At 42.3% G+C, this 20,680-nt stretch overlaps 1 protein-coding gene across 5 annotated transcripts in view; it reads left to right on the top strand.

Moving 5' to 3' along the window:
- vps13d (vacuolar protein sorting 13 homolog D) overlaps positions 1-20,680 on the top strand; it is a 72,847-nt gene that overhangs the window by 9,544 nt on the left and 42,623 nt on the right. For 3 of the 5 annotated variants that reach the window (XM_014410378.4, XM_014410382.4, XM_014410379.4), the window contains exons 8-29: positions 22-192; positions 1,416-1,516; positions 2,691-2,859; positions 3,275-3,376; positions 3,586-3,775; positions 3,933-4,115; positions 4,756-4,886; positions 4,995-5,049; positions 6,782-6,961; positions 7,146-7,276; positions 7,421-7,553; positions 7,659-9,950; positions 10,049-10,200; positions 11,931-12,983; positions 14,244-14,334; positions 14,470-14,596; positions 14,696-14,876; positions 15,393-15,617; positions 16,825-16,978; positions 17,633-17,849; positions 18,323-18,494; positions 18,834-18,949. In XM_014410378.4, the coding sequence (XP_014265864.1) occupies positions 22-192; positions 1,416-1,516; positions 2,691-2,859; positions 3,275-3,376; positions 3,586-3,775; positions 3,933-4,115; positions 4,756-4,886; positions 4,995-5,049; positions 6,782-6,961; positions 7,146-7,276; positions 7,421-7,553; positions 7,659-9,950; positions 10,049-10,200; positions 11,931-12,983; positions 14,244-14,334; positions 14,470-14,596; positions 14,696-14,876; positions 15,393-15,617; positions 16,825-16,978; positions 17,633-17,849; positions 18,323-18,494; positions 18,834-18,949 (6,326 nt within the window). The remainder of the gene's footprint in view (positions 1-21; positions 193-1,415; positions 1,517-2,690; positions 2,860-3,274; positions 3,377-3,585; positions 3,776-3,932; positions 4,116-4,755; positions 4,887-4,994; positions 5,050-6,781; positions 6,962-7,145; positions 7,277-7,420; positions 7,554-7,658; positions 9,951-10,048; positions 10,201-11,930; positions 12,984-14,243; positions 14,335-14,469; positions 14,597-14,695; positions 14,877-15,392; positions 15,618-16,824; positions 16,979-17,632; positions 17,850-18,322; positions 18,495-18,833; positions 18,950-20,680) is intronic. The other 2 variants (XM_014410380.4, XM_014410381.4) reach the window with 2 other exon arrangements.

The raw sequence follows: 20,680 nt of genomic DNA on the forward strand, positions 1-20,680 counted from the left end.
AATTGTTTTTCTAACTAACAGGATGCTATGAGCCAGTGTATGCAAAGCCGTGAGCATCAGTACATCTTTGAGCCGGTGTGTGCCTCTGTGCTGCTCCGAAGAAACACCTCCAAGGAGCCTTTGAGGTCCCGACACACCCCACGAATCGAAGGCCAGGTTCAGCTGGAGTCTATGTCTTTACGCCTTTCACAGGTCTGTATGAAAACCTAATGCCCTCTTTTTTTAAACAGTGACAACTGTTTTCGTAAAATTATATATGTGAGGGTTTCATATCCCCAAGGAATAATTTGAGGATCTCCATAATCCCACAGTCATGCTGTGGGGATGTATGATTGAAGCAGTGTCTGCCCATAACTGGGGCTGAGATAACTGATGTAGGTAAACAACTGTACAGTGGGCTCCTGGGATGGATAAGATTTGCCCTAAAAGTTCCTGAAGGCTCTGGATGTTGTAGGGCTGTCCTGGCTGACACGTTTCTGCAACGTTGTCTTGAGCGATACCTCTGGATTGGCATACTGGGTAGGTGGTTCCCCTGTTTCAGAAGAGGGACCAGAGGATGTGCTCGAACTAAGGGGATCATCTAGAGCTACCCTTTGTCACTGATTTTTCATAGTTTTTATATACAGAAAATCTAGGCATGGCCAGGTAGTGACCTCCAGCTTTTAGCGGAGTGATTTGAGGCTGAGCTTGAAGTGGTGGAAATGAGAATCAGCACCTCTTAAGTCTGAAACCATGGCTCTCAGCTGGAAAAGGATCAAGGAAAAGTTAGAACCCCAGGTGAAGGAGGTATCGGGGTCTTGTTCGCTAGTGAAGAGAGAGCAAAGCGTGAGATTGACAGATGGATTGGGGCTGTACAGATCTGTTCTGGTGAGGAAACAGCTGAGCATAAAAGAGCTGAGCTACTGGTCAATCTGCATTCCTCACCTGTGGCGCCAAGCTATGAGTAGTGACCAATGAGATCATGGATACAAGCGGCAGAAATGAGTTTCTGGGTAGCTGGGTTCTTCCTTAGACAAGAGCCGCTGCTCCTTCACCTCGAAATGAGCCAGTTGAGGTAGTTCAGGGGGGGTCTGACTAGGATACCTACTAGACGGCTCCTAGGTGTCCTACAGGGAGGAGGCCCCAGGGCAGACCCAGGACTCACTGGAGAGAATGCATTTCTTGGCTGGCTTGGGTACGTCTCAGTGTCCCACTGGATGAGCTGGAAGAGGTGGACTAGGTGAGGGAAGTCTGGGCTTCTCTGCTCAGGCTACTTGCCCCACAATCTGACCCCTGATCACCAGTAGAAAATGGATGTATGGATTTTCCATTGAAGCATTCCTTGTATCCTTAGGAACTGAACCTAATCTAGAGCTTTCACAGACCAAGGCTAGAATTTTGGATGATGTTTGTTGTCTGTGTGTCTTGCCTCTTAGGTGCAGTACCAGCAGATCATGGCCTTCCTTAAAGAGCTGGATCGCAGGGAAAGGGAGATGTTTTACAGAAAGTGGAGACCAAAAGTACCTATTTCAGGAAAGTAAGTTCACACTTAAAGGTACAGTGTGGAAGATCTCACTGCTGGATGTCAGTAGATTGCAGACTGCAGTCAACTGAATTCCGTTTTCTTACCTCTCTTGATTGAACTCCATAACACTAGCGACTGTAACCAAAGACATTTTAGCTTTTGAGTTATAAACTATTACTTTCTCTTAAAAAGTTGATATTTGCGAATAGGAAATCAGGAGGTGAAATTAGTTTTTTATGACAAAAACATGAACCTTTGTAATCGGATTACTTTATCCCTATGCTGGTCACGTTGTCCCTTTCTTTCATGTTTTGCTTCTTTGGTGAAGGACACTTTGTTCGATGATAAAACATAGATGTGATTCTTGATAGCTTGATTTGAAGGTATATCTTGAAGGTGTACACTCAAATCAAATTTGCCCCCACAGCACACGAATGCCTACAAGTTCTTTTCTCCACCTGTGGTTTACTGTGTATCTGCCTGGCCCGTAGCTACATGCAGACACACAAACACTGATCACCAAACTTCCAGCCTCTGATCCAGCATCCACTCTGCTCCGCCTCAGTCTGCAGCTGCCTCTCCTCAGCTCTGCTGCTCAGACCTGAAACTATTTGGGTGGCTGTAGCTCAGGTGGCAGAGCAGGTCAGCCACTAATCAGAAGGTCGGTGGTTCGATCCCAGGCTGCCTCCTGGCTGCATGCCAAATATCCTTGGGCAAGATACTAACCCCATGTTTGCCTACTGGTGGTGGTCAGAGGGCCCGGTGGCGCCAGTGTCCGGCAGCCTCGCCTCTGTCAGTGCGCCCCAGGGCAGCTGTGGCTACAATGTAGCTTGCCATCGCCAGTGTGTGAATGTGTGTGTGAATGACTGAATGTAGTGTGAAGCGCTTTGGGGTCCTCAGGGACTAGAAAAGCACTATACAAATGCAGGCCATTTACCATTTGGCCATGGAATTTCCTCTTTATTTCCTCGGATTAGTTTTCCACACTCTAAAGTCTCTCCTGAGTTCAGCTACCGTAACCCCGCTGCTCAGAACAGTCAGTAACCCAAGTGTTCAGTCACATTCTCCCCGCTCTGCTACGGGTCAAAATAATGTCTGTTTTTTCCTTTACCAGTAGACTTGATAACATGCTGTACTGTATTTTAATACTCGGGTTGTTGTTTAATAAACCTTTGAAATCATGCAGCTGCCGACAGTGGTGGATGTTTGCCATCCAAGCCAACCTGAGTGACATAAACGAGCAACGGCGGCGAGGCAGTTGGGACTTTGCCCTGCAGCGCGCCCGGGACTCCCTAACCTACACCAGCCTCTACTTCAGAAGACTCAAAGGAGTTCCACTGAGTCCTCAGGAAGAGGTACTTCAGTAAGAGAAAGACGAGATGAATAATAAGCATTCAGTATAACATGTTGCTAATATGAAAAGAAAAAATCTATTACTAATAAAAACTGCCAAAAGTACACAGTGTTGAGTATTTTTGAATGATGGCTAGATCCCTTAACAGATACTCCTGTTGCCCACATCTGTACCATTTTCTATAGATAAGAAAGATATTTTTGTATACAATCCTGCTTAGCTGAACAGTGATGGCATGAAAAGTGTGTGAAATTGTTGGATTTGTTTCCAGCTAAAACACATTAACCTCATTATCTTCTTAGATTCACTCTTGTTGTCTGTCCAAGTGCATGGATAGGAAGGCAGTTAATTTGTACTGTACTGATCTTTCAAGATTATATTCTTCTGAGAACATTTCCCTGGACTTTTTCATCTAGAGTGAGCTGGAGCGGGTTGAGGAGGAGCAGACTTTTGAAGAGCTGCAGCTTCTCAGAGAAGTTGTCCATGAGTGGTTTCGAAAGCAGGAAGTAATCGCAGAGGTATTCTCAGGTTTTATTCATTTTAAACAAAAAACACATTATTGTGTCATTTCCCAGCCTTACGTAAATGCCTTTCAGATATTGTGTTGTCATTAATCACCCCCACCCTTAAACTAGTCAGCCTACAAGAAATGCAGCCATCACTCCTCAGACGGTCATTGATCGTTGTGAACGTTCCAGTCATCTTATTTCCGTGTCACCTCTGTCAGAATGCACGTGAGCCCAGCAGTGAGCCCCAGACGTGTTCATCTACAACATCTGTTCCAAAGAGCGGGAGTTCAGGAATGATCCAGTACCTACAATCGTGGTTCCCAGGCTGGGGGGGCTGGTATGGAGAGTCCCAGGATCCAGATAGGCCACAAGAACTCCTGCAAAGTCCATCCTCTTGGAATATTCTTGGTGAGCTAGGCGATCGTGGTACCTTTGACAAATGCCAGCTGCGAACAGTTTTACATCTATTTTTCATCTGTATGTAAACTCTAGTTGTGGTAGTGCACACATGTCTTGTGAAACAATCTTCTGTTTAAAATAATGTAAACGTTTAATATTTTTCCAGCAGAAACAGAAGACTTGTTCGACCCCTTGGAGGACTCTCACACTTTGAACACTTTCACCAGGCGAGATCATTTGTTTGGCCGGTTGGAGTTCTTACTGGAGAAAGGTGGAGTCACCCTCTTCCACCAGGACAAGTGCGGAGACACGCTACATGAGAGTGGAGTCATACAGCTGGAATTCTCTGGTATATCAAAGCAGGAATTGTGTCTTTTAAATGTCTAAACTCAAGCATCTCAAGTGAAAAACCAGAGTATTTGCACGTCTAATCTGCTGTGTGTGGAAGAGTTGGATTGAGGAGGCCGTGCTTTGGTTAGATTTATTAGAGAACCATTAATACTCTCTCAATGATGGTAATTTTTCAACTTCTTCCACTCGGGCAGTTAATCAACCCTAAATGGACCCAGCAGCTCTGATAAACTGTAACATGTTTGTTCACTTGTTTTGTGGCTTCATTCACCTGCAGGATGCAGGATGGAAACATAGTTGAATACAGTCTGCATTGAATATCAAGAGAGGGGGGTACCCTGGGTGAACAAATTCAAGTCCCCCTAAAATATTTTAGTTGAGATGGATGATCTCACGTAAAACATTAATGTCCTAGCCTTACAGATAAGGACCTGTTAGAGACATAAGAAACCAGCCAGTTAAGAGTCACATGACTGATGCCATCAAAGTCTTTGTTCCAACAAGTGACTGATGTTCACAATCTAGCTGTAGTTTAATCTACCTACAGCTGTTTTTCCCATAGACTGATGGGAAAATGTAATAAACTCAAAACCTGTGCACGTCTGTTAAAATCCAAATGACTGTAACTGTTTCCACAGGGGTGAAAGTGATGGTGGAGTCTCTCCCTCGCTCAGAGTCCTCCTTATTGTCTGTAAAGCTGGGAAGTTTGTTCCTTCGAGACTTGACCACTCAGGGCACCATCTTTCCTGTCCTGGTGTCGCCCAAAACGGTAAGCAGTGATGGCAGAGCAGGGAGTTCATCACATAAAAATATTGAAAAAGTGGATTGCAGTTCCTCAAACACACAGTTAATTATATTTTGCTGTTACATGTTATAGGGGAACGTTGTTGTTGTAGCTAACCAGTCATCGAGCCAGTCCAGCACTACTTCTGGTAAGATTTTTGTTTTGTGTTAATGTTAATGACCAATTACAGTTATGAAGTAAAGTTTTATGGAAACGGAATAAAATAATTGGTTCGCTGAGCTTGTGGCCATGCTGTATGTGGGTGAGTATTAAATTGTGCACAAATGGTTGGGGGAAGTTTTTAAATTCAGTGTGTCGATATTTGTGTCCTGCCAGTGGATTAATTTAGACCATCTCATAATTTAGTCCGGAAAAATAGTTTGCTGCTTTTATTAAAAAAGCCCTTTGTAAAGGTAGAACGTCTTACTTTTCATCACTAATTGAAGAAAATAAAAGCAACCCTAGGTTCCTCTTCAGCACTGTAGCCAGGTTGACAAAAGGTCAAAGCTCTGTTGTGCCAAGCATTCCTTTAACCTTAACTAGTAATGACTTCATGAACTTCGTCAGTCTTTTGCAGTCTTCTTCCTAGAAGTCCTACTATTAATTAATGTTTCAATCTTAAATATGATCAACCTATTTCGATTAATCCACTGTGTACCAAATGTACCAAAGATCTTCAAGCTGGCAGTATTTAAACTGTTACTAAAAAACCCATCACTTGACCCTTCTCTCTTAGCTAATTACATTCCAATCTCCAACCTTCCCGATCATCTGCAGAGGAAAGGTTTATTTGAGTTTCAGTCAGGTTTCAGTACAGAATGTGGTCTCTGGGTGTGGATTCATCGTTGTGCTTATTAGAGCATACTGTAGGTATTACAGGAACTGTGCTATAGTGGTTTGAATCATATATGTCTTCTACTTTGATAAAGTGTATAGTTAGAACTGGATCAAGTGACCCTGAACCCCCTCTTAGTTACACTGCAATAGGTCTAGGATGATGGATTGATTGATGATATTTATCCCGAGGGAAATGCTGAGGGATTTCCACAATGCATTGAGTGTTTCTTCTTCATTCACCTTTTTCACTCACTGTGTTTATACACCACTCTGCATTAATTATTATTAATCTCTGGCTCTCTTCCAGAGTGTGTCTTTGTCCTGTCATTCATTGCCCCAACCGATCATGGCAGATGGCTGCCCCTCCCCGAGGCTGGTTCTGGAGGTTTCTTCCTGTTAAAAGGGAGATTTTCCTTCTCACTGTAACCAAAGCATTTGGTTGTATTAATTTAACTAATCTCTTTAAATTACAGTATTAAGCACCTCAAGGCGGCTGTTGTTTTGATTTGATTTGGTGCCATATAAATAAAATTGAACTGAATTGAATGTCGTCTGTGAGATGGTTATGAGTAACTTCTTCTCCAAAGAGCAAAATTTTGTTTGTGGATAAATTCATAAAGCTGTTGCTATTTAAGGTTGCTAGTTAAGATTTAAAGGATTGATTGGTTCAACAGAGCTCTTATTTTTTTGTGAGCATGGCAACCGTGCAGAGAGAAACCTAGGGTTGTTCTCCTTTACACAGTATCCAGAGTCATATGCAGTGAAGATGTAAAGCTGAGATAATCAGCCTACATGTGAGAGCAGAGTTCAGGTTGCTGTTCTGTTCTGTGTTGGCTCATGGCAGTGAAGAAAATAACAGTAGAGGAATTGTATTCTTAAACTTAGTTGCAGCACTTTCAGAAAGACACCTGCTGTGATGAAACTTATCACCCACTGCTGTGTAATGGAATTGTGCTTTTATTGCATACTACCAGATTTGAGTGACTATTTCCTTTTTTAACATAACGCACTTGAGAACACTTTGTTTGTTATGTTTCTGTCAGGATGCAATGTGGAATGCGTTTCATGCCCAGTGTTTGAGATGATTTACGAGCGTAACCCTGTGAGGTGCAAGTTTGAGAGAAGACTGGAAGTAAACACTAGTCCACTGAACATAATCTACAACCCACAAGCAATAAAAGAAGTGATTGAATTCTTTTATAAGGGAAGAATTCACACCTCGGGTAAGTATATTTAAAGTGGATTTTATACCTTGCTGGTTTTCCTCTGTAGCATGTTTTGCAAGCACTGAGACCAGAAATGTGTTCTGCGTGAGTGGTCATGTGATATGCAATTACAAGCAGAGTTGACTGAATTGAGACTGTTTAAAAACAGTTTACTGTTTAAATAAATGTCTTTCAAACCCAGGTTTTGGGTATCAGTCAGAACTGGAGCTGAGAGTGGCAGAAGCTGCAAGGAGGCAGTACAACAAGCTGAAAATGCAGACCAAGGCAGAAATCCGACAAACCATCGATCAGCTGCTTGTGGGAGAGTTCATTGTAAGAAACATACTCTGAATTCAATTATATTTTTCAGTCAATTCAGTTTATAGTGTCAAATCACAACAACAATTGCCTCATGTTGCTCATGGTGGTATGAAAAAGTTAAATCACCATTAAATCTTACTCATGTCTGATTCGTAGGAGAACAGTAAGCGCTGGACAATGAAATTGGACATCTCTGCACCCCAGGTGATTTTTCCTGATGACTTCCAGTCAGGAGACCCAATGCTTGTTGTTGTTGATTTAGGCAGGATTCTACTGACAAACTCTCAAGGTAAATTAGCCATTTCACTAATATGCCTCAGTGTCTTTGTTATTTTTCCCACTGTTAAGAGTGATATCTGACTTACCCCTGCTATTGTATCCATTGTTTTTCAAGATGACAATAAGTCCAACTCAGTGGCTACTCAGCCAGAAAGAGAAAACATAAGTGATGATGAGTACCAGACTCCTCTTGCAACCCCACCAGAATCTCCCCCACCTGAACTCGATGTGCCTTTGAAAGCACAGGTGAAATACCCTGAGTTTACAAGCTTCAGGTCTCTGGAAGGTACTCAGGCCTACAGACAAAAGCTTTATGAAAAATATTCCTTGTCCTTTAAAGACCTCCAGATAATGGTTGGTCGCTATAAAGACAACTGGAAGCATCTTCAGGAGAGTGAGGTAGGGCCTACACACGTGGTGGAGAAATTCAATGTGCTCTTGCAGCTTGAGCAGAGACTGCGCTACACATCTGACCCCCAGCTCCCCGGTGCTGTGCTGTCAGGAACCCTACCAGACCTCAAGATCCATATGAACCTTGAGAAGATGACTGCTCTCAGGAGTTGTCTGGCTAGACTAAACAGTCCAGCTGTAAATGAAGGAAACAAAGGCCAAGAGAAGAGTCAGACTGTCAGACCTTCTGATCCTCTTACCCTCCGCCATGAAAAGATATTTCAAAGAGAAGAGAGCTCATGGAAGCTGCAGGGTTCAGCCAAAAATCTTACTCAGAGCGTGATGACATTGGAGCAGCATACACGTGAAGTCTTGGTGGAATCCCGTCTACTGTTAGCTGAATTCAACATTAACTACATGCAGCTTGGTGTAGAGAGTGATGGGCGGTACATATCTGTTCTTAAAGTGTTTGGCACAAATGCTCATTTTGTCAAGCGACCATATGATGCAGAAGTTGCTCTGACTGTCCATGGTCTTCTGCTGGTGGACACCCTACAAACTTACGGCTCAGACTTTGACCTCCTTGTTGCTTCTCATAAGCATCTCAGTTTTGACATACCCACAGGCAGCCTAAAAGAAAGCCAGCCATCGTCTCCTGTTTCAGCTAATGGCAGTTCTCCTCCACATCAGCAAAGCTATACTGAGCAGTCTTCTCACCTGCCCTCAGATGGACTCTCCCCCTTCAGTTCCTTTTTCAAAGACCAAGAAGCCCTGATTAAGCTTGAGTACCAGTTTGTCAGCTCAGACTGCCCCTCCATGAATTTGGAAAGCTCCCTTCAGGTTACAAGCATGCAGGTTAATAACCTGGATATCATTCTCAACCCTGAGACTATGGTAGAACTGCTCAAGTTCCTACAGAAGTCTTTCCCCAAAGAAGAAGGCACCTGGACGTCACCAGTGCAACACGATAAAGCACAACAACATACAGAACAGGACTGTGGTGAGGAACAAGATGGGATATATCAGTCCACCTATGACCAGAACAAAGAACTGACTGTGGAGATCCATCGCCTCAACCTGCTTCTCCTCCGTACAGAGTCTACCAGCACTGTTTTAGGTACTGAGAAGAAGGGTTTGAAGATTGCCACTGCCAGCATTACTGGTACCAAGGTCAATGTGTCCATGGGTAGCCGGTTGGACATTAATGGTTCACTTGGATGCATGCAGCTGGTGGACCTAACCCAGGAGGGAGGCCGAAGCCAGTTTGTGGTCAGCATCGGTAGTGTTGAAGACTGCTCCCCAAGTCTTGATGGATTAACATTCCTTCCCAATACAGGAGAACGTTCTCCTGCAGAAGCTTTGAATTTCCGCCTTATGGAGAAATCCCAAGGAGAGTGTTCTTTGAAACTTCAAATGGCATCATTGCACTACAACCACTCAGCTAAGTTCTTAAAGGAACTCAGTCTGTCAGCCAATGAAGTAGAAGACAATTTCCGCTCCATGTTGAAAAGAGCTGCCACGAAAGTGTCAACAGTTTTAGCTAACAAAACAGCAGAGTATAGTGGGATGGTGTCACTCTTTGAGACGCCGTCACGGAAAATGCGATCTTTGAGTCAGAGCTGGGCCTATCCGTTTGAGGATGAAGAGGACGTTCCCATGGAGGAACCTGAATCCACTTTAGATACATTCTTAGTAAAACTGACCCTCAACATTAGCATTGAATCACCAGTTGTGTCCATTCCCCGTAAACCTGGTCACCCAGAACTCTTGGTTGGTCACCTGGGAAGCATAACAATCCAGAATTTTGTTGCTGGGCAAGACTCAGAAAAAGAAAGGTTGCAGGTGTTGGTGAAGGACATTTGCCTCTATTCACTCAACATGAGTAATTTAGTTGTGAAGAGGCTAGGCAAGGGGGTTAATGCTGGCAGCGTGTCACCAACTCGCAACAGGAGCAACACTCAGGATGGACCACAGTTCACACGTCATGACTTCTTTGAATCCTTAAATGATGGAAAAGGTGAGCACGCTTAAAATTTCTAGGATAGTTGTATTTCGGATGGCAGATTCTCTCCATGGTAATGCAAGTATGTTCATATAATTTCTTTCTTTCATTAGCTTTCCATATACTGAAAGATACCACTATACAGTTCACCCTGGAGAAAGTTCCTGTTGATGGAGATGCACAGTTTACTCTCCTCACCACAGAGGAATCCTTCAAGAGCACAGGACTACTGAGAATTGAGGGCAAATTTGTTAATCCTGTTAAGGTATATAACATAACTATATATGCATTCTAAATATAAGTCACTATTCGTGAATGAAGGACTGGTTACTATGGGGTGGCTGTAGCTCAGGTGGCAGAGCAGGTCAGCCACTAATCAGAAGGTCGGTGGTTCGATCCCAGGCTGCCTCCTGGCTGCATGCCAAATATCCTTGGGCAAGATACTAACCCCATGTTTGCCTACTGGTGGTGGTCAGAGGGCCCGGTGGCGCCAGTGTCCGGCAGCCTCGCCTCTGTCAGTGCGCCCCAGGGCAGCTGTGGCTACAATGTGTGTGTGAATGGGTGAATGACTGAATGTAGTGTGAAGCGCTTTGGGGTCCTTAGGGACTAGAAAAGCGCTATACAAATGCAGGCCATTTACCATTTACTTCTAAACACATAAATAGAAAACACAGACTGGTGGTTTTTGCCTTTACAGATCACATAGTACATTAAGGAAAGCACAACAGTGCTTGCACATCAGTATTACAACAGAGCTGGGCCCAATTTCACTTTTTAACATAAATGCTGTCCTTACAACAATTCAAACCTGTACTTTACCTTTCTTTCTTTAAACTACTGTCAGTAGATGTTTCTGTAAAGTGTCCTTCACATCAATACTGAACAAAGAACCATGAAGTAGAACATTTTGAATTCCTTATAGTTGGAAAAATCTGTATTTCTATAAAAGAAAAATTCTAAACAACAGTAGTCTGACAATTACTGAATATTAATGTGTGAGAAGTGTAAACTATATTTAAACTAAATTTATAAACAAGATTACAAAAATAACACAGATAGCTTGATTTCCTCCATTAGTTTCTGAGCTGGTCTGTAACATGTAGTAAGTCATGTAATTTATCATATACAAAAGTTGCACCAACACAGAAAATGTTGGTCTAAAGGTCTAGTTCAGAGACCTGAGCTAAAAGCTGTGGACATCTATGAAGCAGTATTATGACCACAATAAGAAACAAATATAGCATTGATCATTTTAAAATTAAAGTGAAAGTGGAAGTTTGCCTAGAAACAGCTGTAATCTCCACATTTTGAGTTTTTTCTTAAAATAGAATTTCAACTTTATTCTCAAATTGATCTGTATTTGTTTTTTTCTTAATGTGGCCATAATACTCTGTCGTAGACACCAGATTCCCCAAACAACTGATTTAAAAAATTCACCGCCCATGCATGTTTTTAATATAGAGAAAACTATACATAGAGACAAAAAACATTTTTTATTGTAGGCTATAACACGCTGCTGTAGAGTTGTGCATTTTAAGATAAAAATGGAATTCAGCTGCCAGCCACTCGTGTAACTGCAGTTTGTGGCACATCTGCATCATTTATATTTTTCAGAGGTGGAAAGGTGGAGAGTATTTTGGATTAATCTTCCTAAAATATACTTGTAAAAAGTTAGGAAGTAAGACTTTTGTAATTAAAAGCAATAATTTAAAAACCACAGTTTTTGTTTAGATGTAACTACCTCTCTTTTTTTCTAGATTTTAAAGATACAAATTTTAAACTGACTCTATTACTTTAATAATTTTGGCTTATCACAACATCACATGGTTACACCAAGACTAGCTTGACTGGCTTCACCTTTCCCTTTTGAGAATACTTTATTCCAACACAGCTGCACCATCTTCTGCTTGAGATGAAGTCGGATATAACATGCGATGGCTGTGCAAGTCTTACTGCTGGGTTATTAATTGCTTTAACATTTCATTCTGGTGACAGGTGTTCCTGTGCAAGCCTGTGTATGAACAAGTCCTCCAGACACTGGACAATTTGTCTCTGACTGAAGAGCAACATGTTACACCGAGCCAGCCGCCCACACCCCCACCACCAACACCTTCCTGCACCAAACCTCACCGCTTTCCCGACCCCCAGGGAGGAATGTTTGCAAGGGACCCTCCTCACTTCAGCTTCTCTCACATGTCACTTTCATCTCCTTTGCCTCTACAGTCAAACAAACATACAATTGACTCTTCCTCGTTCACTCAGCTAAAAGTCACCTTACATGTGGCAGAATTGCAGGTTCATCTCAGTGCTGATCTAACACAGGGGTCCCAGGGCTTAGTCAGTTTGCGCTTCCAAGATTTGGAGGGAGACTTTACCAAGGATCACCCTCATTTACTGGAAATCCAGCTGGCTCTTCGTTCCCTGCTCATGGAAGACCTTTTGGAGCAGAATCCCGAGTCCAAGTACAAACATTTGATGGTGTCGCGTGGAGCTCCCAAACCTTCCACCTTTAGTCCAAAGGAGTACCTTTCTCAAAGCTGTCCGTCAGCATCTAATGCTCTGTACCCAGTCATGCCTCGGTCACTGCCCGCTCACATGGAGGAGGCTCAGAATGTCTTCCAGCTGTACCAGAGGCACCCCAGCAACCCTTCATCTAGCAGTCGCAAATCCAAGAGGGGCCCGGACTGTCCCTGCACTCCTCCTCCTTCTCCGAACCACCACACACCCTCTCCTAACCCACCACCAGATTTTGATGAGTCATTAGTCCATATCAGTGTACAGCTGGTTGACCAGAACCATCCAGAGTTCAGAACGCGTTATGGGAGCGTAGGCCGAAGTGTGGACGTTGACTTTAACTGCCTGGACGTCTTGATCACGCTGCAGACCTGGGTGGTTATTCTGGACTTTTTTGGTGTTGGCTCTACTGCCAATAATCATGCAGTCAAGGTGCCTGTGACACCCCAGCCCGCGCCAGGAGAGCCTCTCTATGAGCCAGACAGCAGTGAGAAAGACAAAAGAGAGCCTGTCAACACCAAAGTCGACCTAAAGGTATGTCACATAGCCTGCTAAAAGTTATCAGACCTTATGCTGAATGCATATGGATTCAATAATTAAGAGATCCTGTATGAAAATATAGTCTGTTTATCATTGATGCAGGCTACATTGCTCTAAGGATAGCAATGTAAGGCTGTCAGATACAATTTTAGTGGTTTGTCCTTTAATTGGGCTCACCTGCCAAACGAATGATCATAGGTATCCGAGATTAATTTCAGTGATACAAAGAGCCCTGAGACACAATTCCATCCAAGAGTTTAATTGAAAAACAACTTATTTGATCTTTATGCCACTTAAACACAATTTGCATAATAATTTGGAATGTGGTGTACAGCATGTAGTCAAGTCAAGAACGTACTTAACAGGTAGGTGTATTATTTTCAAAGTCTGCAATCAAGAGATAGCATAATAATTCAAGAACATAAACTTCTGTCACGCTGCTAGAAATAAAAAAAACAGAAGGAAAAGAAGGACTTTGTAGCACAATGATAATAGGCGAGGGGGTTGCTGGGGAAAAACAGGGCTTATGATCTAAAGCATACCATGTCATTTGCTAATCATCTAGTAAACATACTAGCAAATTCATCAAGTGTTGGTTCATAACAGTCAGTCATGCTGTGAACCAACCGGAGAGACCTCCACAGTGGAGAGATTACACCTGGAACATATAGCCTTGCTGCAACCCTGATAATCACACATGAATACATGGGAGTGAACTAGTCGCATAGGCTAAAGCAGCAGAAGACCATGCCGGGTGCCACTCCTGTCAGCTAAGTAGGGGGTTAAAAACTGAGGCCGCAGTTTACAAGGGCTCTCCAAAAATGGTCAGAAGATTTGGGGGAAAAAAATGTTGGTCTTATGAGTTTCAGTTTCTCCTGCAAGATTTGGATTGTAGTCACAATTTGATCCATCCTACGTTTTATCATTGGTTCAGGTTGGCGGTAATGTAATGGCTAGATACTTTGAGCACCTTTGGGCTCTTAGTGCAACAGGAGAATTAAAATCATGGATGCAGGCAAAACATTTGCAGTAACTGTGTGATGATGTCATATCAGCATGGACATGGATCTCTGAGGAATGTTTTAAACACTTTGTTCAATCTGTGTCAATAAGAACTGAGGCAGTTCTGAAGGTGAAATGGGGTCCACCCTACTACTAGCAAGGTGTCCTTGATAAAAGTGGCTGGTGAGTGTAAAGTGGCAATTCTGAAGTGATTTTTGTATTGCTAACCCCTTTCCGTGTTTTCATTCATAGGTTCATTCTTTGTCTCTTGTACTGAACAAGAAACTCAATGAGCTTGCCAAAGCAAGTGTGTCCAAATTATCTGCTCATCTGGAGATGTTTGGTATGAATGAATCTTTTTTATTTTATTTTCCATATTGTAAAAGCAAAAAAACAAACTGTGCATATTCAGATTTTATCTTATTACTATCGATTCACCAAAATGTATATTGTTGTTATATTTTGTCTGGTATTTCAGATGGTGACATGGCATTACAAGGAGCTTTAGGAAGTTTGTCCCTGAGTGACCTGACCCCACATGGTGATCTCTACAGAGAGCGTTTCACTACACAAGGAGGGGAGGCACTGATCTTCAATATTCTTAAGTATGTATCACTGCAGTGCTCGAAAGACTGTTCCTCTGTGCTAAAGGAATTAGAAGTATCGTGCTGTTTTTAGTCACCTGTGTGCTCTGTTCTCCTCAGGTATGGCCAGCCTGACCCCGACCTGGAGCGGGAATGTGACATCAAGGTGTCTTTGCAGATGGCGTCAGTGCATTACGTGCACACACAGCGCTTTCAAGCTGAGGTGGCAGCCTTCATCCAACACTTCACTCAGCTACAGGATGTGCTAGGCCGGCAGCGGGCTGCAGTGGAGGGCCAGCTTGTGAGTGCTGTCTGCTAGGGCTGCCGTCATGGAAAGAAAACAACATGATTTCTTTAGGCTGTAGTTTTTACAAACCAAATGTTAGTGAAGTTGGTGTCATTGCCTGTAGCCCCTTGTAAAGTTATGCATATGTTCTCCAGGCTGCATTTCATTTGGTTAGATGTAAAGACTCTTAACCAAGGAAAGACTTCAGTTGTCCTCTGTGGTCTTCAGGCCGTTTAGTGTTCTTGAGAAGGTTCGTTCCTTCTTTTGGAGAATGGACCACATTGTCAATTTGACCACTGCTAAAGTGGCACAGTTCACTCTTGGGCAGAGCAGGCTTTGTCAGTAACTACACTTTGCATGACTTTTTTTAATTGGAGGGGCACTAAATAAGCACAGGTGTTTACTTGTTAATTTTTTAATTAGATTGTGTTTTTCCATTACATTTCATGATAAATCACTGGAGAGATTGTGCTAACCAGTGGGGGTTTTGTTGCATATTGCTCATTCCTTCCTCCCTGTGTCTGTCAAAAGGTACGAGATCAGCCTCAGAGGGCATCCAGACTCCTGCTGGATATTGAGGCTGGTGCCCCAGTTATTCTCATCCCAGAGAGCTCCTGGTCACCAAGGCTCATTGTAGTCAACCTTGGTCAGCTGAGGGTGAAGAACCACTTCCTTCCTGCAGGGGCGTATGGGACTTTTTCCCTCAGAGACAAGGTAGAGAAACTGACCATGGCACATGCCTTTTTCCCTTCTCTGGTGAGTCATGCTTCTGGTTTCATCCATGCATGGAGTGATGCCTGCGCCCCATTTCTCTTCCAGTCTTTTCTAATTTCACCACATTTATTATTATTTAAATTATACGTTTAAAAAAAACAACATGTCACTTCACACACTAATGTACTATAAGTTAGTGATTGTCAAGTGTAGTTCAATTTCTGATTGGCTTTGGTGTTTAACCAGCTATTATGATGACTGTGTGCACATCATCACTGTTTTTTTGGAATGATGCTTATCTACCTGTGTGTGTGTGTGTGTGTGTGTGTGTGTGTGTGTGTGTGTGTGTGTGTGTGTGTGTGTGTGTGTGTGTGTGTGTGTGTGTGTGTGTGTGAGAGAGAGAGAAGAATTAAATCCCAGCAAATTCAAAAACAAGGATCTGAAATGGGACAATGCTTTTGATGTGGAAACAGGTTGTACTGTTTTTACAGTGCCACAAGTCACCATACTATAAATATCTGAATGATGATGTAAAGTAATGCCGATATGTCAATGATCGGCATATATTACATACTCATTTGCCTCACAAAGCTGGTTGTACAGTTATTGTTACATGTTACACTGACTAAACAGAGGTTACTCCTCCTGTCATAAATGTATAACACAGGGGGGAAAAAATACTCTTAAGGACAAATACATGCTTGAATGTATAAGTTTAACTGTGACCTAAAGAGATCCACAGATTAAATTATATAAAAATAATTAAGAATATTGTATTGTATAACCCGCCTGAAGACACGTCTTTACTCCCTAGGATTTTTTTAAATTCTTTTTTTGGTTTGTGTCTTGTCTCTGTTTTTGTTTCAGTGTTTTTCCCCCAGTTTGCATGACACTTTGGTCAATCTGTGTGTTGTTTTTAAATGTGCTTACAAAGAAATAGACTTCACTTAAAAATTAACAATTGGTGTTACTAAATTTTAGGAATTATGTTAGATTTAGGTTATTATGATAAAGTATTTTGAAAATTGTATTTGTTTTTCGTGTATATTATTTTCTAAGCTCTTGGTAAGCTTTTCCACAGTCCCATCTCATAAATATATATGTAAAACAGTTTATAGTGTCTTTTGCTTTTAGTTATTTTGGCATTTAACAAAAATATGATTTACTATTTGTGTGTGTATGTAGAAATCAATTTTAAAAGTACTTGGTGTTCAACTATACAGCTCTTTTCTTTTTTTTTTTTTTAAAGGAGCATGTCCAGAGTGCAGCAGAGAGGTGCAGTGATCAGGAGACGTGCAGAGTCTCCACATCCAGTTCGACCTCATACACAGGTTTCACCTCTGGGAGGCCACAAACCGTAGACACAGAGAAGACACCTGAGAAGGATGGCCCTCGCAGTTTAGGTCAGCATCTCTGTAGCTACTGTACAGTCCCAAAAAACAGTGAATGCAAATGCTCGTTAGCAAGGTGAGTAATTTCTGAGTTCTTAAAGCCCTCGATAAGGATGCACGGCCATTTCACACATCTCTAGCAGTCCTTGGTGTTTCATAGTGTTTGCAGGCCGTCATTTATGATAAGCTCTCTTAAGGTCCTACCACATCATTTTAATCTTGTTGAGGTCTGGACTTAGGTCTTAGACTGCATAACTTATGGCAAAATATCTCCACTTTCACCTCATCTATCCAAAGGACATAATAGAAGTCTTGTGCTTTGTTCAGCTGGAGCTTTGCAAACTTTAGCCCTGCTGCTGTCTTCCTTTAAGAGCGAGGAGACTTTCCCTAACTCCAAACAGGCCATATTTTCTGTAATTATACTGATATGAAACGTAACATTTAACATGTCAGTTGAGGCCTGTAGAGAAACAACATTGGACTGATTCCCATCATTCTGGTACAAGATTAATTTGTATCAGAATGATGGGAAGTGAAAAGAATTATGAAAGTAAGAGCAGCCAAAGGAAGCCATGTCATCTATTGAAGATGGTAAAGGCAGTGTTATAGAATTTGTCCAAAACACTATGAACCTAGCTGTATGTGGTGTGTCTTTATCCCCATTAGAAAACCATGTGTGCTTGTTGGACTGCATTGCATTGGACCTGCAGGAGATGGATATCTTTGCTGCAGAGCATTTGCCAAGTCAACCTTTGGACAGTGGTGGTAAACCTCTTGAATATTCAGACCTGGTCTTTCCTTCCTATTGTGTCCGTCGCACCGGAAACAACCTGCTGAAAGACTGCTGCCGCCTCGAACTTAAAGTGGAGCGCAACCTGGACAAGTAAGCCCTGCTTTTAAATGCTCATAACAGACTTTCTTTTCTTTTTTCTTTAGCAGTGGAAGCACCTTGAGGTGACTTTTGTTGAGATTTGGCACTAAATGAATAAAACTGAATTGAAGCTGAATTGAAAATCAGTTTTCAGGGCATATTTTCACTGTCCATCCATTATTTTTGTGTTGTTTTGCTCCCCTACCGTAAAATAAGTCAGTTATAACTCAGGGCTATTAGGCTCACGAGCACCCAACTTTGGCTTTGTTGGGTTCTCCTCCAACTTTGAAGGATACTGAAAAGTACAGGCTTTCAGTACATCAAATATTTTAATCCTACACTCATTGATATGCTGAAGTTTTAAACATCAGCAACTCTCACATGAATAATGGGATAATGTTTAGAGAAAACCTTTTTCTGTAGCACATGCTAGAATTGTTTCAGTATATGACCATACTCATAATCCAAACCTGGTCCTAACTCAGAGAGCTCAGCCATGTGGTACCCGACATGTCCATCCAAGGCAGCCTGTCATCGGTACACTGCTCTCTGGATGTGGACCACTACCAACTTGTCAGAGGGCTACTGGAAAACAACCTGGGAGAGCCTATTGAAGAGTTCCTGCGACCCTACAACCTGCAGGATCCCAGCACCTATGTGAGAAAGCACACATACGTACACCTGAGCAGTTTACAGTGCATTGTAGTACATTTTTAAATAAGGATATGTCATATATCCTACAAAATATAGCATTTGCTGGTTTTTGATGTCTTAAATACTGCAGAACATTTACTCATTTTAAAAGCTGTAAAAAGGAGGTGATGTAGAGCGTAAAGCTGACATTGGAAAGTGCACGGAATTCTTCAGGTGAGGCTACGTGGTGGGTAGTGAGGACAGCAACTACAATTATAGAAGATCTCATTGCCAGAATGGCAAAACAGATTAGCTCTTTTTTCATATTTCAGTTTGCAGACTGACTTTTTTCTCTCTCCCTAGACGGTGTTGAGTGGAGATGTTTATACCAACTTTTCATTCTTGTTGAACATGATGGATGTCAGTTTGGAGCTACTGTACAATCCCCAAAACAGTGAACACAAATGCTCACTAGCAAGGTAAGTCCTTTCTGACTTTCTATATAGAAGCATTTACAGCTATTTCACGGCTCTTTAACATATTTCGGGCTGGTGTTGTTGTGGAGGAGCTACAGCATTCCTTCACTTCACTGAAATTTGCAGGCAGTCATTTATGCGCAGCTCTCTTACAGTCCCGCAATAGCACTTCAGTCAGGTTGAGGTTTGGACTTTGAGTCATTGTAGCACCTTGTGGGCGGGGTTTCAGCCATGGTGTTATACAGCAGGTAACATAGGTATGGTCACCATTTTTCTAAGCAAATATATTTCTAAAGGTGCTATTTTCACCAGATGTCTGTAACAACCCATCCAGTCCACACATGCAAAGAAATCCAACCATAGATGTCCAAAAATTATGCGACGGAAATTTATTTATTTAAAGCATTTATTGGTGATGACAGTTTCAAGAAAGCTCCTGTATAGGGAAACTAGTCGAATGCACTCCTCAAGTGTGATTTTGGCCCATTCTTCCACAGAGTCTCCAAATCCTAAACTCTGAGCTTTAGCATTTAGATTTTCAATTAGATTCAGGTCAGCTGATTAGCTGAGCCATTAGAGCAGCTTTATTTTCTTTCTCTAAAACCAGTTGATTATTTTCTTGGTTGTGTGTTTGGGATCATTGTCCTGCTGAAATGTCCACCCTCATTTCATTTTAATGGCAGCAGATTTTTAACAGGAATGTCTCTGTACGTTTTCCATTCATCCTTCCTTCAGTTATATGAAGTGGTGTGTGCTGAAAAACAGCCCTACCTCCAGACTTCATGGTATGGTGTTTTTGGGGTGATATGCTGTGCTTTTAGACCTCCAAACATCTTAGCAGGCTATAGTTTCCCAGTATTTCACAGGCTTTCTTCAGCAATGGAGTTGTGCGATACAGGCCATGGAGATTGAGTGTGTTACTTGTTGTTTTCTTTGAAACAATCATACCTTCTGATTCAGGGTCTTTCTTAAGCTCTCCACAAGGGGCCCTTGGCTCTTGCACAGCTATTGCGATAATTCTTGGTGGATGTGGAAGGATGTGTGCCTCTGTGCAGTTTCTGTGTGTGTATCTGTTTGGCCAGTCTTGGGTCCCTCTGGGACATGGTTTAGAACGGTAACAACCCCGTGATGTAGGTGCTTAGTGGGTGGTTGCTAGCCTGCTCCCTGGTTCGGTCACTTAGGCCTCTCTGTTGTGAGGTGAGAGCTGCGGCAGGTGTCAGGCAGTTCTTGGGTGGCTGGTGTCTGGGGCCCCTTCCTTGGCTCATGCTGGGGACAAACGCTCATGCACAGACAGACACATTCTCTTGTATGTTTGTTTGTTTACCTCTTTTTAACTTGTTTTGTGACTTTTGTTGCCCCTTAGTATGTTTTGCAATAATAAGGTCACAAAGGTCTTGAGGGTCATGGCTTTCGTTGTCATGACCCCCTGTTCTGCGTGTGTTCAATACTTTTTCCGTGTCATTTCTCATTGCTAATTGCACTTAATTTATGGACATCTACAATTTGATTTCATTGCTCGTGTGGGTTGTATGGGTTGTTACCACATCTATTAAGAAATTCATGTTAATAGCACCTTTAGACATATATTTACTTCGAATATCGATGAGTGGTTAAACATTTATTTTACCAACTGTAGATTTCCTGCTGTGCTTGGGACCATTATCCTGATGGATGACCCGGTTTAATTCAAGCTTTTATCTGTGGGAGACGAGGCCTCACATTTGGCCCTAGAAT

Source organism: Maylandia zebra, linkage group LG20, assembly GCF_041146795.1.
Source record: "Maylandia zebra isolate NMK-2024a linkage group LG20, Mzebra_GT3a, whole genome shotgun sequence".
In the NCBI taxonomy this organism is placed as follows: domain Eukaryota; kingdom Metazoa; phylum Chordata; class Actinopteri; order Cichliformes; family Cichlidae; genus Maylandia; species Maylandia zebra.